This window comes from Pteropus medius, unplaced genomic scaffold (genome assembly GCF_902729225.1).
Source record: "Pteropus medius unplaced genomic scaffold, Ma_sr-lr_union100, whole genome shotgun sequence".
Classification (NCBI taxonomy): Eukaryota; Metazoa; Chordata; class Mammalia; order Chiroptera; family Pteropodidae; genus Pteropus; species Pteropus medius.
In genome coordinates, this window is record NW_024340692.1 from 21,405,184 (window position 1) to 21,425,682 (window position 20,499).

Below are 20,499 nucleotides of genomic sequence, written 5' to 3' on the forward strand. Positions count from 1 at the left end.
AATCAGCATCTAAAAAGTATTTAATCAGTATTGGTTGGAAAACTAAAAACAAACTAATAAAACGCAAGTGGATAAATAAAATGTTTTGACAGTTAACAGATGGAGAAAAACTAATATAACTGCCATTCCTCTAGCTATTATGGGATAAAGTTATTATGCAGTAGATATGTTTCTTCAGAAAGATTTATAGGTAACTGGGACAAATATACATTAATAATTATATCTCATGCATAAGATTGAAAATTTTCTGGCTATTCATGTGAATGAAGACGCCATCTTAAACTTCCGTATCAGTCAAGCCTTCATATGCCACCAGTCTCAGTGGACATCTGAGTACATCTGCATGAGAGGCCTAGTGAGAACCACCCAGATGAGCCTTATTAACCCATAGAATTGTGAGCTGTAATAATTATTGTTTTGTAGTTGGTTCATACTAAATAGGAAAAAGAAAAGGTTTATAATGTAAACTTTATTGATACTGAGGAATTTTTCTCTTTCTAGGCAGCACGCTTTGGTTTGGATCCACTATATATACTAGGCTTATTCTTTGATTATATAAAAACATAAAGACTAGAGTATACCTGAAGAATTCATGTTACTGGGAAAAAGAAAAGATTTGTGTGTGTCAAAGCAGGCTAGTGTGTTGACAGGAAAGCAAAACTGAATTCAGATTTTGTTTGCAACTAATTGTGACTGACTGTGAGAGTTTTGGCCAGCCTATCTCTTCTGATATGATTGCTTAATTTTAAGGATAAGAACTTTGACACGCTGAAAATATTCCCTCCTTTTAGAGTTTGTATTACAATTATTATAAGTTTCTTCTAGGAATAAATGTGTTTGAGAACCTTCAGAATATTCAAAGTTGAGTCAGTAATTTCATAGATCCAGAGAGAAACAAAAGTTTGAAAAGACTTATTTGAAAGTCCACATCCCATTCATTTTTATGTGTAATTTCAGCATACCAACAAATCCCTTTTGTCCTTTAAGGGTATCTACTTTAGTGCCTTTCTTTTGAGACAAAAATTAGGAGAACCACTGTTAATGACCATATTTCTCTTGCTTTATATGTTAAATTTATACGAAGTTGTGTCTATTAGGATAGTTAAAGGAGTTTTTATTCTAGTAGGGGATGAGCTATCTTATAGTTCTGGACATCACTTGAATATGCACATTTTGCTGTTATGTGGATTTGATTCCCTCTTCCTTTTCTATCCTCTTCTTTCTATGTGAGTTACATTTGTGATTTGATATTGGTTTAAAATGTTTTGGGGGAGTATCTAATCTCTGGGAGTTTGAGGGTTTTACTTAAGGAGATTAAAGTGGCTTTTACTGTTAAGAAGTTCTGTAGGGTCGTTGAAAGAGACAAAACCTTCAATAAAAATTCAAGATAAAATGTGGTAGGACTTGGAAAGCAAACCAACATGTATTATTGTCCGTTTGCTTGTCTGTCCATTTATCCTTTGTTCATCCATGCACCCCACTGTCCCTCTGTTTGCCCATTCATCCATCTATTTAAGAGATAATGATTATGTTGTAGAAACCTGATTACAGGACAACTGAGGGTTTGGGAGGATCTTACATAAGTATATATCTGTTCTTCATTATATTTTCAACTGAAGAATGGATTTTTTTTTCCTCACCTGAAAAATAGCTACCTCTGCCATTATGTTTTGTAAGAACATTGCCATTCATGAAGTAATATAAATAAAGGAACATTGACACATCAGTAAGGCTGAATTCAAATATTTTCCATTGATATTCAAATTCTTTCTCGGTGACTTTAAGCATCTTCAATATTAGGGGGAAAAGAGTTTTCTATTATTTTTTTCTCAAAATTTCTTTTGTGACTTTGAAAAAGTAAAATTAATGGAGCAATTGAGTTCCAAAGCCATTTGGTTATGTTTTTCCAAATTATACTGCATCCTACTCATTTTAAAGAAAGGGAAGTATCCTCTAATCTATTAGTTTTTCTTTTTGACACCAGAGTGGAAAAAAAAGAGGCGAGAGGAGTCTCTGAGCCAGATTTATGCATATGGTCGACCAAGAGAATGAAGAGTTTTACTCAAGCAGAATTTTATAAACAATTTAAACAAAGAAATTACATTTTGGAAAAGGATAAAGTTTGCTTCTTACTAATGTTCATATAATTATTAAATAATGTAGCTCACTTGCTTCTAAAATTCATTTTCATGAGCTCCAATGTTAAAAATACATCTCGGTTGCTTCTAAAATTCATTTTCATGAGCTCAGTATAGGAATTGTTTCTTCGCTTTATAGGCACTTAAGGAAAACATTTTAATTGAGATCATCCCTAAGCAAACACAATTTACTAATTTACTAATTGCACAATTTGGGCAAAGAGTAGTATATCACTGTTACTTAGTTCTTGATTCATAGTCATCTAGAAGGAAAGTCATTTGGTAAAACCAAGTTTCTCTTCAACATGGAAGTATTTACTTCATGACCTAGAAGATAAAACAATATGGAAAAAGCCATTGACCAAAATCAGAAAAGAGATGAGAAGTGTTCACTTCTGCCATGTTCTGTGTTGTTCCAAAGGAAACAGACCTGCACCCCTGAGCTCCTGTCCAGCCAGGAGAATTTGTCCACCACGTCTGTAAGGGGATAATAGCTCACCTGTTACTATGTTGTATCTCTTCTGATTTATTCTGCCAGTATTTCTTCAACGTTATCAGTGGCACATTAGGATAATCAGCAGCCTCAAATGAACATCTTCTTATACAATTTTTTGTGAAGGCCTCAGTCCTTGCACTTTGTTATTTCCTGAACCTTTACATTGGCTAATTTGAAAAAGCGGGTGCTCAATTATGAGCCAATGTGCAGAAGAAAAAGATTTCTAGATCTTATTTAAACCTTTTCTATTACCTGCATTACATGTCTAAATATGTATATTATCTCCTTCTGCATTTTATCTCAGGATTTACTTCTGCCTTCTCTCTTAAACAAATATCAATTCTCGAGTTATTGAGTACTTTTACTATGAACTCTAGAGGTTATAAAGATACATAATACAGACTCCATTACCACAAGTGGCTTGTAATTTCGTTGGAAAGATAAAACCCACATATATCCAGAGATTGCTGAAATGAATGCTGGGTGGGCTGAGCAGAAAAACATTGGGCTTCCATGAAGGGAAGGTCTGAATAAATACGGAGGAATCTTTGAATTTGCTTTAGAATCATATGTTTGATACATTTTGGTGTCCTCACTGCCCTTCTTTCCCAATCATACAGCTAGCTCTTCTCTTTTAAATAAGCTGCTTCGACTTGACACACCAATTTTCTCCTTTCTGGTTTGGCTTACTTCCCTCAGAAAGATAATCTTTTCTATTAGTTAGCTTTTGCTATATAACAAACACCCTCACAAATCTATGTTTTGAAACAACAGCTATTTATTAGATTTATGGTTCTGCACGTCTGCAGTCTGGACTGAGCTCAGCTGACAGTTATCTGGTTTCTTATGGGTTCACTAATGCGTCTGTGAGTTGTTATGAGTCAGCTGGGGGCTAGCTAGTAGGGCATGGTTTCAGCTGGGACAGCTTATATCTGTCCTATGTGGTCTCTCATCTTCTAGCAGGCTACCTTGGCTTATTCACAGAGCAACCTGGAAGGATTACAAGAGACAGTGTGTGGAAGGCTTGGAACTGGGCCACTGTCACTTCTGCTACATTCTTTTGGCCAAAGCAAGTCAACCCAGCCCAGAATCAAAGGGTGAAGAAATAACCTCATTGCTTGATGAAAATAATTGCAAGTGCTATAGGTACAAGGAGCAGTGGAGAATTGTGCCTATTTTTGCTATTAAACACGTTTTATAGTAACCTTGAATTTTGCTAAGACCATCAGATTTACATACTATGTTACTGTCCTCAGAAATTGTTTTTTTAAACTTTGAGGGAACAAATAGTACCAGATAATGTAAGTTCACTGCCAGATTGTAGAGTGGCTCAGAAACCAAAATGTTAGCACTTTATAGATATCAAAAAGATTTGCGGTGGGAAGTAGTATGATGCCAAAATTTTAGGAAGAATTCAGTTGTGGATTTGTGTAGAAAGAGCTTTAGCTTTACATATCCAATTGCTATAGGGTACTCATATTTGAATGTTACTTCAACTTTCATATTTCTAAAACTGAACTCAATATATTCATTCTCCAACCATATTTTCTCTTCTTCCTTTGTTTCTTTTCTCAGTAAGCAAGCCCGTAGTCTAAGCCAGATATTTGATCATTTTTGATTTCTCCCGTCTCTCAACATTCTCATTTGTTGTCACTGACAACAGATATTTAGAATGCCTGCTATGTATCAAATACTGTACTTTCTAATGTTCCCACTAATCCAGACCATCATTACGTCATGATCATTTGAGTGGTCTCCCAATTAATTGGTCTCCGTGTTCTGTAGGATCCAGAGTGACTTTTTATAACTCAATCTGTACATTCAGTCGGCATATAATTATTGAACTTCTGCTATGTATTAGATACTGTTAGATGCTATAGATACTGTTAGATACTGTAGATAAAGTGAAGTGACTGCCTTTGTGGAATTTACAATCCAGTGTGAGAGACATATAATAAAGAGGCAAATTGATATATAGTAGTTATGTGTGCTATGAAAAAAATATCAGAGTTAAGGGTAGACAGTGACCCAGAAGACATTTCAGACAGATTAATTAGGGAAAGGCTCTTTTGGGGGGCGATGTTTGAGTATAAGAGAAGGAGCCATGTGGTTATCTAAGGAAGAAAATTTTAGAGTGAGAATAGCAAGTATCAAGGCCTTCACACAGGAGTGGCGTTGGATGGAAGAGAACAGTGTAGTGGAATAGAATGAGTAAGGAAGAAAGAGATAGGTCAATAGGTCAGCGAGACAGCTTTCTAGTCAGGTCATGAAGCACTTTATAGGCTATGAAACAAACTCAGGGTATTATTGAAAGTGTGAGAGAATGTCATTGGAGCTTGGGAATTATTGGGAGTATTTATTGAGAATAAATCTGACAACGTTTACAATGATCACTTTGACGACTAAATGGAAAATAGACTGTAAAGGAGTAAGAGATGCTAGTGGTTTGAATCAGTGTGTAGCCATGAAGACGGTGGGAAGAGGTCAGGTTCAAGAGCTACCTTGAAGGATTTACTGATGGATGTTTATAGAGAAGGAGGGAAGCCATAGGTGCCATATACGGGCATGGGGGAGACAGAAACTTCTGGGCTTGTGCAACTTTGTAGGAGTCAGAGCGGGAAGAGGGGTTTTCTTTGGAACTAAAGTTTAAGGTGGATTTTAGACACCGAAACCGTGTCATATCCCTATCTTAAAACCCTTCAGTGATTTTGCATTGGATTATGAGAAAGCTCAAACTTAAAAAAAAAAAAAAAAAAAGAGGCTTATAAGAACATTTATAGTCTTGCCCGTGCTTACCTCTCCAGTCTCATATCTTTCCATTTTTCTCACCGCTCACCACCTCTCTCATCTTGTTCCTCCAGCTGTAGTGAGTTTTAGTTCCTTTCGCACCCCAGTCTCTCTATGATTATTCTATGCCCTTACCAAAAACAAACACATCCTGTTCATCATCTCCTGCTTGCTTGCCCTTTGGCTTATCAACTCATATTTGGGGGCTCAATTTCAATGTCCTTTTTCTCTATGAAGTGCTCTCAACCTTCCCACACTTTTCCCTAACTAGGTTCCATGTTCCCACAGTATCCTGAGAACCTTCATTGGAACATTTAACATGTGTTTTTGTAAAATTCCTTGTTTGTCATACTGACGAGACTTCAGGGACTTGAGCATAGGGACAATGTCATGGCCAGTATTGTGACCAGAATGTAGCAAGTTCTTGATAAAAAAAATTTTTTTGAAAGAAAGGGAGATAGCTTCGAAGCATAAGTTAGATTAGAAAGGTTAAAAGTAGTGGATCAGGGTCAATGGCTTGAACTGCAAGCCATTGAAGGAATGTGGTAGTTTCAGACCCAGATTTCTAAAACCTGACTCACTTTTTGGACCTGAGGTATTTGAGAATGCAGTGCAGTGGGTTATACATGTGAAGTTTGATCTTAGCATCACAGATATGTCCAGTAAGTTTTAGAGACCCTGGTTACTCTTTACAACAGGCCAGGTAAGATAGCTGAGACCAGTGCTCCAGACACTAAGATAAGACATGTAGAAGACAAGATTTGTTTGTTGGCTTTTTGCTTTATTAAATTTTTTGGACTGGAAGTCTCCAATTCAAGATGTGTAGGTTTGGAAAGATTCAAAGACGATCACAGAATTTTTAAATAAGAGAAATGTCGTCCACTTAACTAAATTCATAGAGCACCCAGTTATCATTTGGCTGCTCTGCCTCAATTTCTTTTTTTTAAGACTATTTTTTAGAGAAGTTTTAGCTTCACAGCAAAATTGAGAGGAAGGTACAGAGATTTCTCATCTACCTCTGGCCCTCACCCATGCATAACCAACCCCATTATCAGTATCTCCCATTGATACCGATAGAGGAATATGTTTATTGTAGTTGATAAACCTATATTGACACATCATACACCCAAAGTCCATAGTTTACCTTACAGTTCACTCTGTGGGTTTGGGAAAATGTGTAACGACATATGTCCATTGTTATAGTACCATACAGAGTGTTTTCCCTGCCCTCAAAATTCTCTATGCTCTGCCTATTTATCCCCCCATCTCCAGTCTTTGGCAACCACTGAACTTTTTACTTTCTCCGTAGTTTTTCCTTTTCCAAAATGTCATATAGTTGGAAATAATGCAGTATATAGCCTTTTCAGATTGGCTTCTTTTACTTCATAATATGCATTTAAGTTTCTCATGTCTTTTCATGACTTGATAGCTCATTTATTTTTAGTGCTGAGTAATATTCCATTGTCTGGATATACCACGGTTCATCTAGTCACCTACTGAAAGACATCTTGATTGCTTCCAAGTTTTAGCAGTTATGAATAAAGCAGCTATACACATTAATTTGTAGGTTTTTGTGTGGGCATAAATTTTCAACTCATTTGGATAAATGCCAAGGAGTGCAATTGCTGGATCATATGGTAAGAGCATTTTTGGTTTTGTAAGAAATCACTAAAATGTCTTCCCAAGTGGCTGTATTGTTTTAAATTCACACCAGCAGTGAATTAAAGTTCCTGTTGCTCTATATCTTTGCCAACCTTTGGTGGTGCCAGTGTTCTAGATTTTGGCAATTCTGGTATCTCGATTAAATTTCTATTTTGATGATGACATATGATGTGGAGCATTTTTTATATGCTTACTTGCCATCTGTGTATCTTTTTTGATGAGGTGTCTATTAAGGTCTTTGGCCAATTTTTTAATCAGGTCGTTTGTCTTGAGTTTGAGTCTTTGTATATTTTGATCAACAGTTCTTTATCAGATGTGACTTTTGAAATTTTTTCTCCCAGTCTGTGGCTTATCTTCTCATTCTCTTGACATTGTGTTTCACAAAGCAGAAATTTTTAATTTTAATGAAATCTAGGTTTCAGTTTTTTCATGTAGCGTGGCTTTGATGTTCTATCTAAAAAGTCATCGCCATACCCTGAGCCATATAGGTTTTATCCTATATTATCTTCCAAGAGTTTTAGTTTTGCATTTTATGTTTAGGTCTATGATCCATTTTGAGGTAATTTTTGTGAAATTTTTGTGTGAGGTCTGTGTCTAGATTTATTATTATTATTTTGCATGTGGCTGTCCAGTTGTTCCAGCACCGTTCGTTGAAAAGACTTTCTTTGGTTCATTATATTAACTTAGCTCCTTTGTCAAAAATCAGTTGACTATACGGCCTCAATATCTTGATCCTCAATGTTGAGTAGAATATTAGGAAGTAGGTTTATTCTCATTTTCCTCTGTATAGGCATATTTTGTACACCACAGTCTGTCTTTTCCTAACATCTATTTCTGATGTTTCTTTGGTATTATGTGGGACAATCTTAAAATTTTGTAACTGAGAAATGATCCTCTGTCAAAATTGTAGTAGATGTGAACCACAGTTCTAGCAGAGTTGAAATGCTGGTATAAATGTGTGGAATAAAATGTGATGACTCATAGGAGGCCATTTCACCAATGTACCATAAAATAATTGGACACTGTTCTCCCTCCTATACCCCATCCCCAGTCTCCAGCCCCAAATGTAAAATATCCAGGTTGTCTCAGCTATTCTTAGAAACGATCAATTGCCATTTTACATTTACCTAACCTACATCTTCAGACAATGAAGAAAACCCTCATCTCACTATTTTGTAGTAATCTATCTCTCTTTAAAAAAACAAAACAAAACAGGATCTTCTCTGGTAAACTATTAAGAATGTCGATGCCCAGGAATGGATTCTTAACAACACCATGATCATAATAGCAGTGCCAATTTCTTATATACTTATATTCCTTTATCTTCTTTAATATGCATAGCAATCCTCTGTAGTCAAACTACAGACAGATCAGCTTTCAAGAACTTAGGTAACTTGACAAAGTCATGCAGCTGGAACATAGCAGAGGTGGAATTTAACCTTTCCTCTCTATCTGATTCTCCTTGCTAGCATCCTTAGCTGCTATGCTGAGTTTGGTGTTGAAACATACTGGGTTTCCTCAGAATTTCTGGAAAATTCACAAATTGAATAATCATCCTTGAATAATGGAACATTGGATCTATTTTGGCAAGGCGTATCTTTTTGTTTGTTTGTTTTTTGCATACGTTTGATAAAAAGGATAAGAAGTTCCTCAAATTGGCCCATAAATATAATAGTAAATGTTAGAATGTTAGAACTTCCCTAGCTTAATTTAGATTTTCAAAAATCTGTGAAAGAATCTTTACTTTTGGAGTCACAGATTCTCTACTTTTGTATCCCAAAGAGAGCCCATCAGCTTATAGCCTCACAAAAGTTCAAAGTCCAATTTCTTTAGCCTTGAGAAAGATTAAAGAAAGATCTTCTGACAAATGCAAGAGGAAGTAAAATTGTCTGAAACTGTGAAGAGGAGAGAGAACTAAGCCTAGATACTTCCCAGAAGTTCCCAAATATTGAAGAGCAGATGTCAGACCCATTGGAAGAGATGACTTCATCAGAAATGGAGCAAGACTAACAATGGAGTGAGCTGTTTCCAGTGGTATGCTGGATCCGCCTTCTAACAGCTCATGAAAGCTTATTGTTACACATTCCTGAATTTTGTGAGCGTGGTAGTTTAAAACTGGCCATGAGTATTTACACCATGGAAATTAGCAAACACTGTAAATAAGGGATTTCTTTTTAAAGAACTGGTTTACCAACACATCATTGGCTAGTTAGTATAGAAGTAAGCTCCCTGTCATTGAAACTTTTCAAATAGAAACTCGGTGATTTCCTAAAAGATGTGTTGCAATAAATGGAATAAGGAAAAATTAGAAGGTATCTGAAGTCTTATCCAAGAGTATTCCACCTTATCACTTGAATGCACTGATAATAGTGGTAAAGCCAGTGAAATTTCTGTTATTTGAATTTTTTTTACTGGTGTGTATTGTCCAACATCCACCCCTTATCTATTCCTTATCTGAATTTGCATGTATTTTGCCCTCCTTTAAGCCCTTTCTGTTTCAACTTTTAACAGAAGAGTTTCTATAGCTGTATGGTCTGGTGTCAGACTGCTTGACTTTGAATCCTAATTTGACTGTTGACCAGCTGTTTGTACTCTGGAAGGTTGCCTAGGTTGTTTAAGTCTCGTTTTCTTTTTTTAAATTAAATATTGGTTAATAACATTATATACATTTCAGGTATACAACCTATAATATAACATTTGTATACTCCATCATGTGCCTACCATCTGCAAAAAAGCAACAAACAAAACAACAAACAAAAATTTTATTTCTTTATCTGTTAAAAGCAAATGATAAAAATATATCTCTCAAATACTTCTGAATCTTAAATGAAGCTAGTCTATATAAAGTTATTAGTACAATGCTTAGCCATGGTAAAGATCTAGCAGATGTCAGTTGTATTTCCACTTAAGGGAGTATCAATTCTATTTTTTAAAATTCCTTCGACTTCTGAACTCCAAATTTTACAAAGAATTTCAAGTAAATATACACTTTACTAAGTTGACTAGATTGTTCTTGAATCTATCTGTAAAACATATTTTTCATGTATTTAATTCTGCTTTCTTATTAACATTGCTGATAGTCACAGATGCAGTCTTATGAGCCACTGTATTAATAACAGTGAACAACATATGTTTTCAATATTAGCAGGCTATTGGTAGCATATAAATTGCCAGTTCATCAGAGACCCTCAGAACTTGGAGAAGTTTAAAAAGAATGACATTGAGGGTTCCTTCCAGTCTAAAGAAATTGATGGTGAAAATATAACAAAGGTGTTTATTTGGGGTGTAAACTGTTCTTTCATTGAGCAAACAGTGATGTGTTTATGAAGACTCAAGAGAAGTGGACACACCCTGAATAGTTTATAAGCAGAATAGCTCATAACCTTGGTATGAAAAAGCACAATCTTTCTAAAATTCCATTACTGAAAAAAATACAGCTTTTATAGATTAGGAAGTGGGAGGCCTAGGTGGTATCCATTGTTTCTGCAGGTATTTTCCATTTTATGTCCCCTCTCAATACTTAGTCATCTTACACAGACCATCATTGAAGTACAGTACATCATTCAGAACTGAAGGTACATACATTTACTATAAATATTTATCTTGTCTAAACTGTGAACATATGTGTTTTTCATCAGCTTCAAAGGTGATGGAAGTTTCTGGCAAGCCCCTTCTATGAATACGAGTGTATGGACTATGTACGTGTTAACACAATTCCAGAAACTAGTCTTCAGTCACAGCTCTGGCAGAGATATTTTCAACATGGTTGACCGTGTATGAGGAAATTATGGCTAATGTGTGTTCCCTTTGCCAATGGGTGATGCCATTATAGAGATTCCTGTTGAGTAAATAGATCCCAGTTTATAGACCACTTCAGTCAGGCAATTGAGGAAATAATTAATCCATTCTCCTTTTTGGTCAGTGTTGACTGACATCAGTATTTTCCATAGTCTTTGCTTCTTGCATACATTGGGTTTATGAAACAACTATACTAAAATCATGTTTGAAACCTAGACCACTTGAAATATGTATTAAAAATCTAAGATTTATATTCAGGATTTAAGGTTGTGATTAAAGGGTCCTCTGACCTTATTATTCATTTGCAAAAAAAAAAAAAAGCTCAGGTTCTGAATATCTTATTTTTCCTTTGGTCTTTTGGTTACTCACCACATTAGATTATCAAAATGAAAATATCACTCGGATATCACCCCTCCTTCCTCTTTTACCAATACCATGTTGGCAAATGAAAAGAAAAAGAAAAAGGTGGTGTAGATATATTTAATGGTAAAGTCAGATTCACCAGAAGCAAAAGTGGAAGGAAGAAACCTAATTGCTCTACTTTTAACACATATGTTTTCCATAGATGGCTGGTTTTCTTCAATTTTCATAATTACAATTTCAGGCAGCATCTCTTTACTCCAGGACAGCTATCCCATTCGTGGGTTACCCATTTCCTATGCATTTCCTTCCTCCGGCCCACCTCTTGGCCACATTAATATTACTTCATGTCACAAACGATATCACAGGTGGCCAGAGCAGGTTTGGAAATAGAAAAAATGAAATAGAAACCTGTCAAGGTTGCTTTGTGCTAAATTAAAGTACTTAGTGAGGAGAGGCCTGAATTCTCAGCCAGAGTCATACTTCTGAAAAATGTGGACATTTTGGGAATCTACACTATTTCTTTTGTGATTATCTCCATTAACCAGGCATTAGCTGGCTAGATATTTCTGATGAGGTTGCAGCAGTAAGCATAATGGCAGTTATGAAGTTGGACATAAAGTTGAAGATATGCCCTCATTTCTAGCATATAATCAATCAGCCAATACTGACTGAAATCCTAGTTTAAATCCTACTTGGTTTAATGCATAGTCTTCTAAGGAATTAAAATCAAGAAGACAAAATTCACACACAGGATTCAATAGTCATCAACTGTTTAGGAGAATTCAGTGAGTAGGGATTGGATTGTGTAGAATAGTGTGTGTGTTTGTGTGTGTGCATACCCCTAGGTTCAGGGAAGGGGATGAGATAGTCGAGAAGGTTTTGTGGGAGGAGATAGGGCCTAAACTGTGCCTGGAAAACTGGGGAGAGGCGGTGAGAGTAGAATTTGGATCATTCTAGTAGTAGGGTCAATGTATGTAGGGCCTCAAGTGCCAGAAGGAAGTCAGAAAGGTGAGAAAAAGATGCAAATGTTCATAAAGTATATAAGCCCCATTGTCTATAAAATTGATATTACATGTGAAAAATGGATATACTCTATAATAATGAGTCCTTGAAACTACTCAAGTATGTTTATAACATTCAGCAAAGGCAGTCTCATTTGGAAAAAAAATTAATGAATTCATGTCACAGTGGCAATTAGAGGTACCTGTCACTAGTTAGCATTTGATTTTGAAGGATGAAGTTTGGAAAGAGATGAGCTTCCGTTTAGATTATACTTCATATGAAAGCCAAGTCATTACTACAAAGCCCTGGATGATCTGACCTCTCCTTCCCTTTTAATTTGCTGCCTTCCATGCCATTCTCTCCCTCATTTACCAAACCTCAGCAATATCCCACCTTCTTCTCTTTCTTCAGTGTGCTAAGTTGTTTTCCACCTTAAAGACCTCGTATTTGCTGTAGTTTGCTGTGTCCTCTACCAAGTCACCGATCTCTAGGCTCCTGGGCAGACCAGCTCTTTCTCATCAGCTATGTCTCAGCTCATATTTCACTTTCGCAGAGACTGGGGTCTTTTTCTGATCATCCCACCTAAAGAAGGATTAACCATCCTATCAACGTTAACCATCTTATCACCCTCTTTAATTCCTTTAAAACATAAGGAGTTCTCTGAATGGTCTTGTTTGTTAGTTTGTTTGTGTCTCCCCTGTAGAGGGGTCCTTAGTACAGGGACCTCATCTGCCTGTTCACTGCCATACTCAGCATGTAGTAGGTGCTCAATAAAGTATGTGTTTGATGAATCAATGGCTGTTGGGTCTCCATTATGCTTAGAGCATACAAAGCTTGTGTCCAAAGTACTGAATTGTTACGAAGCAGGAAGAAAATAGTGAATGATGAAAGACCTGGGGTGGCTTGTGTTGCTATGGTATTATGTTACAGTACATCTCTTTTCCTTTGTTCCTCTGCTAAGTCTTAAGAAGCCGAAAAGCAATACCACTCAGAGGGATATTTCAAAGAGATGAACTTTGAAGGAATAATTGTGTGGGTTAGATGAATGCTAGTAAATTATATCAGGAAGAGCTGCTGATGAATTTATTTCTTGATACGTTTGTATGTTGTAGCCATTGTAGAATGAAATTATAGCACATAATGAGCTAAGGTTTCTGCTGCCCACCCCTTGAAGCCCTCATACACATTTTCCTATGTATGTCACCTTTCTAGACTTTGCACTATTCTTCTTTCCCTTCTCAAAAAAATGCCGAATGAGTGTCTACCCCCTGCAAACTGTAGTACAACAGCCATTGTACTACATTACATTACTTCATTGAAAGAAGATTGAAAAAAAATCTTATTTTTTCTCGTCCATGGGTTTCTCACAGTAGCATACTTCTCTGGCTGACACTGTATAAAACCTACCAGAGTTATAGCTGGATTGGCTTCTAGGTGGCTGGTTAAGAAATTATAAAGTAGATGTTCTTCGATAACCTCGTGTGGATTTGTAAATGAAATGCTACAATGCCATTTTCTGTGCCATTAATCATGCTAACAATAAAAATAATATGTTCATTATTCTGCTGTTGAAATATATTTTATCATGTTTTTTCAAAAGATCCATGGCATTAGAAGGCAGAAGAGATTTCTGTTTCACTTGCTGTCCCCACATCTATCCTGCCTGCCTTCTCCTGTTATCATGCTCGAGATCTGTGCTGCTACTTTAACAGGCAATCTACCAAATTTCTGTTAATTTTTAATGTATTAAAAAGTAGGTAATTTTCTGTTTCCTTACTATTCGGCAATCTGCAACGTCCAATTCTCCCTCTTTTTCTTTTAGCACTGCAGTGACAACACGCATCCCTGCCAATCAGACATGAATATTGAAGGAGCCTGGAAGAGAGGTTACACGGGAAAGAACATCGTGGTCACCATCCTGGACGATGGCATTGAGAGAACCCATCCGGATCTGATGCAAAACTATGTGAGTGTTTGCTGCGTTTGAAACACCTTCTCTCCTTGGAAGCAAGGGAATACATTGTAGGATTATCAAAAAGGGGGAGAATTACAGAAAAATGCAGCAAACACATACGGTAGTCTGTATATTGCTCCCGTCTTGTAAGAGATGCACTCTCAGAGTACAGAAGGCATGAGATAATGCTTTCAACTTTCAAGTGCCTTTGATGTTTTGACCACAAAAAGCCGATGATACGGTAGCAGAAACCCCACCACCTGCTATCCAAAACAACCACTTTTCTCAACAGCTCATCCACAAGCTAGGCAGCACTCTGTTTCTTTTATGGAGAAAAGTATACTTAGAATGTTTCTCAAGTTATTCTGCTGATTTCTTTCTCTCTTTGCCTCTCCTTTTTTTAAAGGACACTAATGATCAGCCTCCCAGTAGTCCTTAGGAATCAGTGAATTCTTAAGAAGGAACCACAATTCTAGGACTCGTGAAGAACATAAGATGAGCACAAGGTCACAGAGCAAGCAAAAGTGCTGAAACTCAGTACTTTCATTGAAAACTCTGGTTTTGATACCCAGTGCAACCGTGGTGTGTTGGGGGAGGGTGGTGGGTAGCCAGTTCTCAGACACTGGGGCTGTTTTTTGCCCCATGGGCCTCCAGTCCCCTCTACCGCCATGATAATCACTGCCTGGCAATGCGTCATGACCCCTCTGTCTTCTGCTCTCCAGAATTATCCCTTCCATCAGCCTCCCCTCCTTAAGTTTGGTGAAAAGTGCCATAATTGTCTCCCAATGTGCCATTCTCTATCTGTTCCAGATTCACGTTTCCTGATACCTGGTGTTCTCCATAAAATATTTCTTTTGTTACCAAAGAGCCTGCAATGACTCCCTATTATCTGCAAATAATAACTCTCTGATTCCTGTCAGGGCTCAGCAGAAACTCCTAGTGGATCCACTCACATCCTGTCTTCTGACTTCTCTCACTTCTTTTCTGTTGACAGCTGTTTCCATGCACGGACACTGATATCACTACATATCCACTTTGCTTTTACCAACATCTATTTTTTCATGAATCCTTTTAATGACAAAAGTTTGGCTGTGTGGGTTTTCCTAAATTTCATGTTTGTATTGAAAAAAAATTCTCTTATAATTGGTGATTTTCTATCAGCTGACAAGTTTCTCCTCTTATCCTTGAAGATAAAAGCAACTCTAAACCATGGTGAAGTCCACTTCCCTTTACAGGACTCATATTGACCCTTAAGGGGGAAAGTCATAGGCCAGGGCGGGAAGGATTGCCTCGTGTTTATGAAAAAGTCCCACAGAGAATCCTGGGCCATAACTGGGAGGACCACTTCTCAGATTTTTCTCTTCTGTGTTCCAGTTTATGGTCATTAAGGGAATGACTTCAGCAAGCCCAGCCCATCTCACTGTGCCCTGAGCTGGCAGAGAATTCTGAGATAGGCCCTGCCCCTAGGTTCCCTCTGCACATCAGCACAAAGGACTTGCCATCTCAGAATGACCGCTGCCTCTCCCTCCTGTTTGCTCTTCCATAACTGGTGGACATGGCAATGGCCCTGAAGAATGTTGTTTCGACTCTCTCATAGTGGACGTGGGATGGGAAGGCTTGGTTTCTCTGCATAGTGGGAATCACTGTGTGTTTCTCTGACCATCTCTCCTCTGGCCTTTCCCTTACTCGTGAAAGTATTTAGGTAGAAATCACCATATATTCTCTCTGGTGTTTCTTTCTCATTTGCTCAATCTCACTTACTTTATGACAGTTAATTTCTCTTAAATTAATTTTCTTTTTTGTCGCTCAAATTTGAAAAGCCTCCATTTTATCTTTGCAAATACAATACTTCCAAATCAGTTCCTTGGTACTTCAGTGGAAACTACCACTGCCTCCCACAGTCACTCATTTTTCTGACCTATGAAAACCTTCCCTCACACAAGAACACCCAGTATCAACTTACATTTTCAGCTACTTCTCCTCTCCATATTCTACCCGCAGCCCTTTTTGTTTCAAAAATTCATCCAAGAAACTTTACAAGTTAATTTTCTACAACAAAATATTGAAACAATTTTCCCTAAATTAGATGATTTTCCCTAAGGTTAAAAAAAAGAAGAAAGAAACTGCAAAATCATTTTGTTCTCATTTGAACAAAACATTTGAATGGCTGCTCTCCTCCTTCCTCCAAGCACACCCAGACAAACTTGTGTCTCTTCACGACATAGAATTTTAGAGCTAAAACGGAACTTCAGTTCAGCCTCCTCATTTCACAGATTAGAAACTGAGGCCTGAAGACTAAAATGAGTTAACCCAGGTCCTATATAGAACTCCAGCCACCTGTCTCTTAGCAAAGAAGTCTTTCTTGTCATATACAATGTGATTTTTATGGTGTGTTCCTGCTCTCCACTGCATTGGAACGTATTTGATAAACTACAAATAGCTTTAACTTAATTGTGATCGCATTCTTGATTTTTATCATTTTTTCCTCCTTGAAAGAAAACTCTAGAATTTACTTGTATAATTAGCAGTACTGGTGCCCTCTCAGTTTTCCTAATGTCAGAGCTGTGAAGAGTAGAGAAAAGCACATTGGATGGGTTCCAGTCTTAGTTCCACAGACAGTTTGTTTCATGCCTTTGACCAAGTTACTTAACCCGTCTAGGGCCTCTGTTTCTTTATACATAAAATTAGTAAGTTATACTAGCTATATACTCTCTTCATTCTTTAATGACTGCTAAGGGGGGCTACATGGCCCCCTTTGTAAAGAAATCAGGGACTTACCACCTTTGTATGTAATGTGTATTTTGTTTAATTCCCCTTAAACAATTCAGACCCTATGTGCCATAAATTATTTTTAGAAAGAAGAGTTCTATCTATAGTGACATAAATTATTTTTAGAAAGAAGAGTTCTATATCTATAGTGACATAAATTTGGTTTCAGAGATATTTTTGCCTCATTTTGAAACCTTGACATACGATAGAAATTTGTTCATTATTTTGATTGGTGCACAAGACCATTGGGTATTAGCAGAAAGTCTGAATTGTAGACTCTTTTATAATAGATAAGACATCTGAAACCAGACAATATTGCCTAATAGAGATCTTAAGATACCTGATATAATGAATTTCTAATACTGACTTTTAATTGGCCTGCCAATTACTTGTGAATGATTTTTGTAATTAAAAAATCTTTGAATTATGATAGGGAATTTACATGCTCAAGGAATGAAGATAGAGAGTCCACGGAGAATAAATCACTTTGCTTCTAGGTAGTCCAGGAGTACTTCACAGAAAAGGTTGTAATTGAGGGCATATTTGAAGAAATTGGGTGAGGGGCCAGTTTTTGGTCAGAGAGGAAGAGTGTTGGCTAGAATAGACTGGGCATTTCTTTGGTGTGTGGAGAATATTTCTTCATCTTAAGAGGGAAAAAAATGATACCGGTTATTACTGAACAAGGCATCCTGACACCACTGAACCACGAATGTATTATTTAATCTAATTACTCTCTTGCAGAAATGTGTTTAAGAATGTATGAGCCTTCAGGTTAATGGCTAATTAATGACCGTCCGTCTCTTTTCTCTCTCTCTCCTCTGGCCATAGGATGCTCTGGCCAGTTGTGACGTGAATGGGAATGACTTGGATCCAATGCCTCGTTATGATGCAAGCAACGAGAACAAGTAAGGCCCAAGTGTGCGGTGGCTGGTGCCTGGCTGCCAAGGAGTTTTGCTTTCTGCTTTTGCTGAGGGAAGAAATTTTCTTCTTAGAAATGCTTGGTAACAAATGATTCCTAATTTTTTCAAGATAAACAAGTATCTTTCCACTGAAGCTTCTAGATAATCAAAAAGGGACGGTCCACATTGTAAGAATAGTTGTAGATTGAAAGAGAGAGAGAAAGAATGAGAATGAGATCTCAGGAGAATGACCTAACATTCCAAAATCTTGAGGGTACTGGGGATGTTGCCCTTCAAGAGATAATTGACCTGTGACCACTTTGTTTAGGGATACAGATGCTAAAGGGAAAGAGAAAACAAAGTATCCCCTAAAAGAGTTAACTCTACTCTGTCAAATTCAACAAATTTGATTGCATACTATGCCTAAAGTCTCTTTCTTCTTCTCTGTAGTGATTATATTTTCCGCTGATGTACCTGAAAGACTTATAAGGTTTGCCGCACGTGGAACACATTACGTTTCTTATCTCCACAGTCAAGAGCCATAGAAACCCATTTAGCCACAGGTACACTTTCCAGTTAGTACACTAGATTTTGTGAAAGCAAATAAAAATGCACAACTATTTGATAACATAGATTGTCTTAACATTCTTCAGAAAGTAAATGGGAGTGGTATTTCTTGCTCATGATGAACTAGATTCTTTAAAAGATTAGTAGATATTTCTAATCTCTAGATCACATTAACTTTTTTTCCTTTTATTGCAAAGCTCTTCTAGGGTAATGCTGTCATTTAGATACTATCATTTGAATTTTTATTTACATGTTTTAGTTTGGGATCACAGAAGTTCCAAAGAGAGGTGTTGTGCCCACTTATTATGTATTGTTTCCAGCCTGCATTTTTCTTTAGGGAAAAATTTCTCAGCTTGTGTTTGATTAAGTCAATAAGTTTAGATAAAACTGTATGACCTACGTAGTCGCGACTAGGGCATATGAACACGAATTCTTTTTTTCTCTTTTTACTATCTACCATGAAGCCTCAAAAAAGTCACTGCAGAAAATATGCTGTTTGTTATTCACAACTGAGTAAATATTACAGATCATATTTCGTGGCGAAAGCATTAATATGCAAAATGATGTAGATAGAATTCTCCAAAATTTTCTGCACAGAGAAAGGGAACTAAATTAAACTGGATAGCGGTTCTCAACCTTTCTGGCATCAGGGACCGATGTTCCTATGAGAATCTAATGCCTGATGACCTGGGGTAGAGCTGAAGCAATGATGCTAGTGCTGGAGAGCAGCTGTAAATACAGATGAAGCTTTGCCCTCTGGCCTGCCACTCACCTCCTGCTGAGTGGCCCCGTCCTAACAGGCCACAGACCGGTAGTTGGGACCCCTGGTCTAGATTATAATGTTTAAAGTTATAGTGAATTTCAAACAAAGGATTATAATTTGAGACAGTGCGAGCTAATGTGTTTAACCTAACTTGCAAACTAGCATGAAAAACACTGAGGAAGAAACTTGAAGCTTCAGTAGTTAAAGCGTCATCACTAATAAATTTCAGTACATAGTCTATTCTGCTATAATGTGATATATGCATTCCTAAAAAATATTTGCACTCTGTAAAATCTAAAATCACAGAGTAATAAGAAAACAAAGTTGGAGCTCAACACTCAAAAACTTCATCAGCGACCACGCAAAATGATAGGGACCTATTGAAAACAATAGCCCAATATTATCCATATAGAGTGGTTAAGAAATATATAAAACTACAATAACTATGACACTTTATCTTGAAAAAGACCTGAAGTTTACTTGTGGAAATGTGTGTGCAGTTACATCTACTCCTACTCACATGCCTGCCACTCTTTGTGCAAAAGAAAAAGAATAAGAGAAAAAAAAAAAGATAAAGTTTGAAATTTTTATAAAGAACAGAAAATAGGAAAATTGCAAATAAGCTGAGAGGAAAAAGGGGACAATTAAGTAGAGCGGAGGACACCCACCAGGATAGCCTTCAAAAGCATGGCAGCCTACAAGCAATTATGAAGTGGAAGGAGGGTAATCTGAAATATGTAGGAAGTAGCAGCACCCAATGTGGACAAGTGAGGCCCACTGTGCTCCTGTGGTGTGTAGTTCTGTGTGTGTTGTGTATTTCTACAGGGCTTAGTGTAGCTAGGTGCGTTTTCTACATTCATCTAGAGTTTGGGGGACAAAATTGTGCATAAACATGAAAATTTTACATTATGTTCAAAGTATTCTCTTAATATATCAGTCAGTGTTGATTGATTAGGTCGATTAGACATCAATAAAAGAATTGTGTTTTCAAGACAAGCATCATGGCAGAACTGACAGTACAATATCCATTAGCTAAATTTGTCCCATCAACAATTGTATAGACAAAAGAGAAACATGAAAGTTATAGGAAAGTCTAGATCGTGTTGACACCCAAAGTATCCTTGTACAGGATGTCAAGGGACAAAGAGGGACTATAGGTAGAAAATGAAAACATATTGTGCCCTGTAGTGAGTTCTATCTGAATCTACATGTGCTGAGTTTTTGCGGTGAAGCTCTCGGTGGTGGTGACTGTTCTTCAAGGATGGGTCTCACCTGTAACTAACTAATCACAAAGTCTATGT

General features: G+C 37.0%; 1 protein-coding gene across 5 annotated transcripts in view; it reads left to right on the plus strand.

The window, feature by feature from the left end:
* The window catches only part of PCSK5 (proprotein convertase subtilisin/kexin type 5), a 396,723-nt gene that overhangs the window by 101,138 nt on the left and 275,086 nt on the right, over positions 1 to 20,499 (plus strand). For all 5 annotated transcript variants that reach the window (XM_039843681.1, XM_039843770.1, XM_039843973.1 and 2 more), the window contains exons 4-5: positions 14,069 to 14,212; positions 17,798 to 17,874. In XM_039843681.1, the coding sequence (XP_039699615.1) occupies positions 14,069 to 14,212; positions 17,798 to 17,874 (221 nt within the window). The remainder of the gene's footprint in view (positions 1 to 14,068; positions 14,213 to 17,797; positions 17,875 to 20,499) is intronic.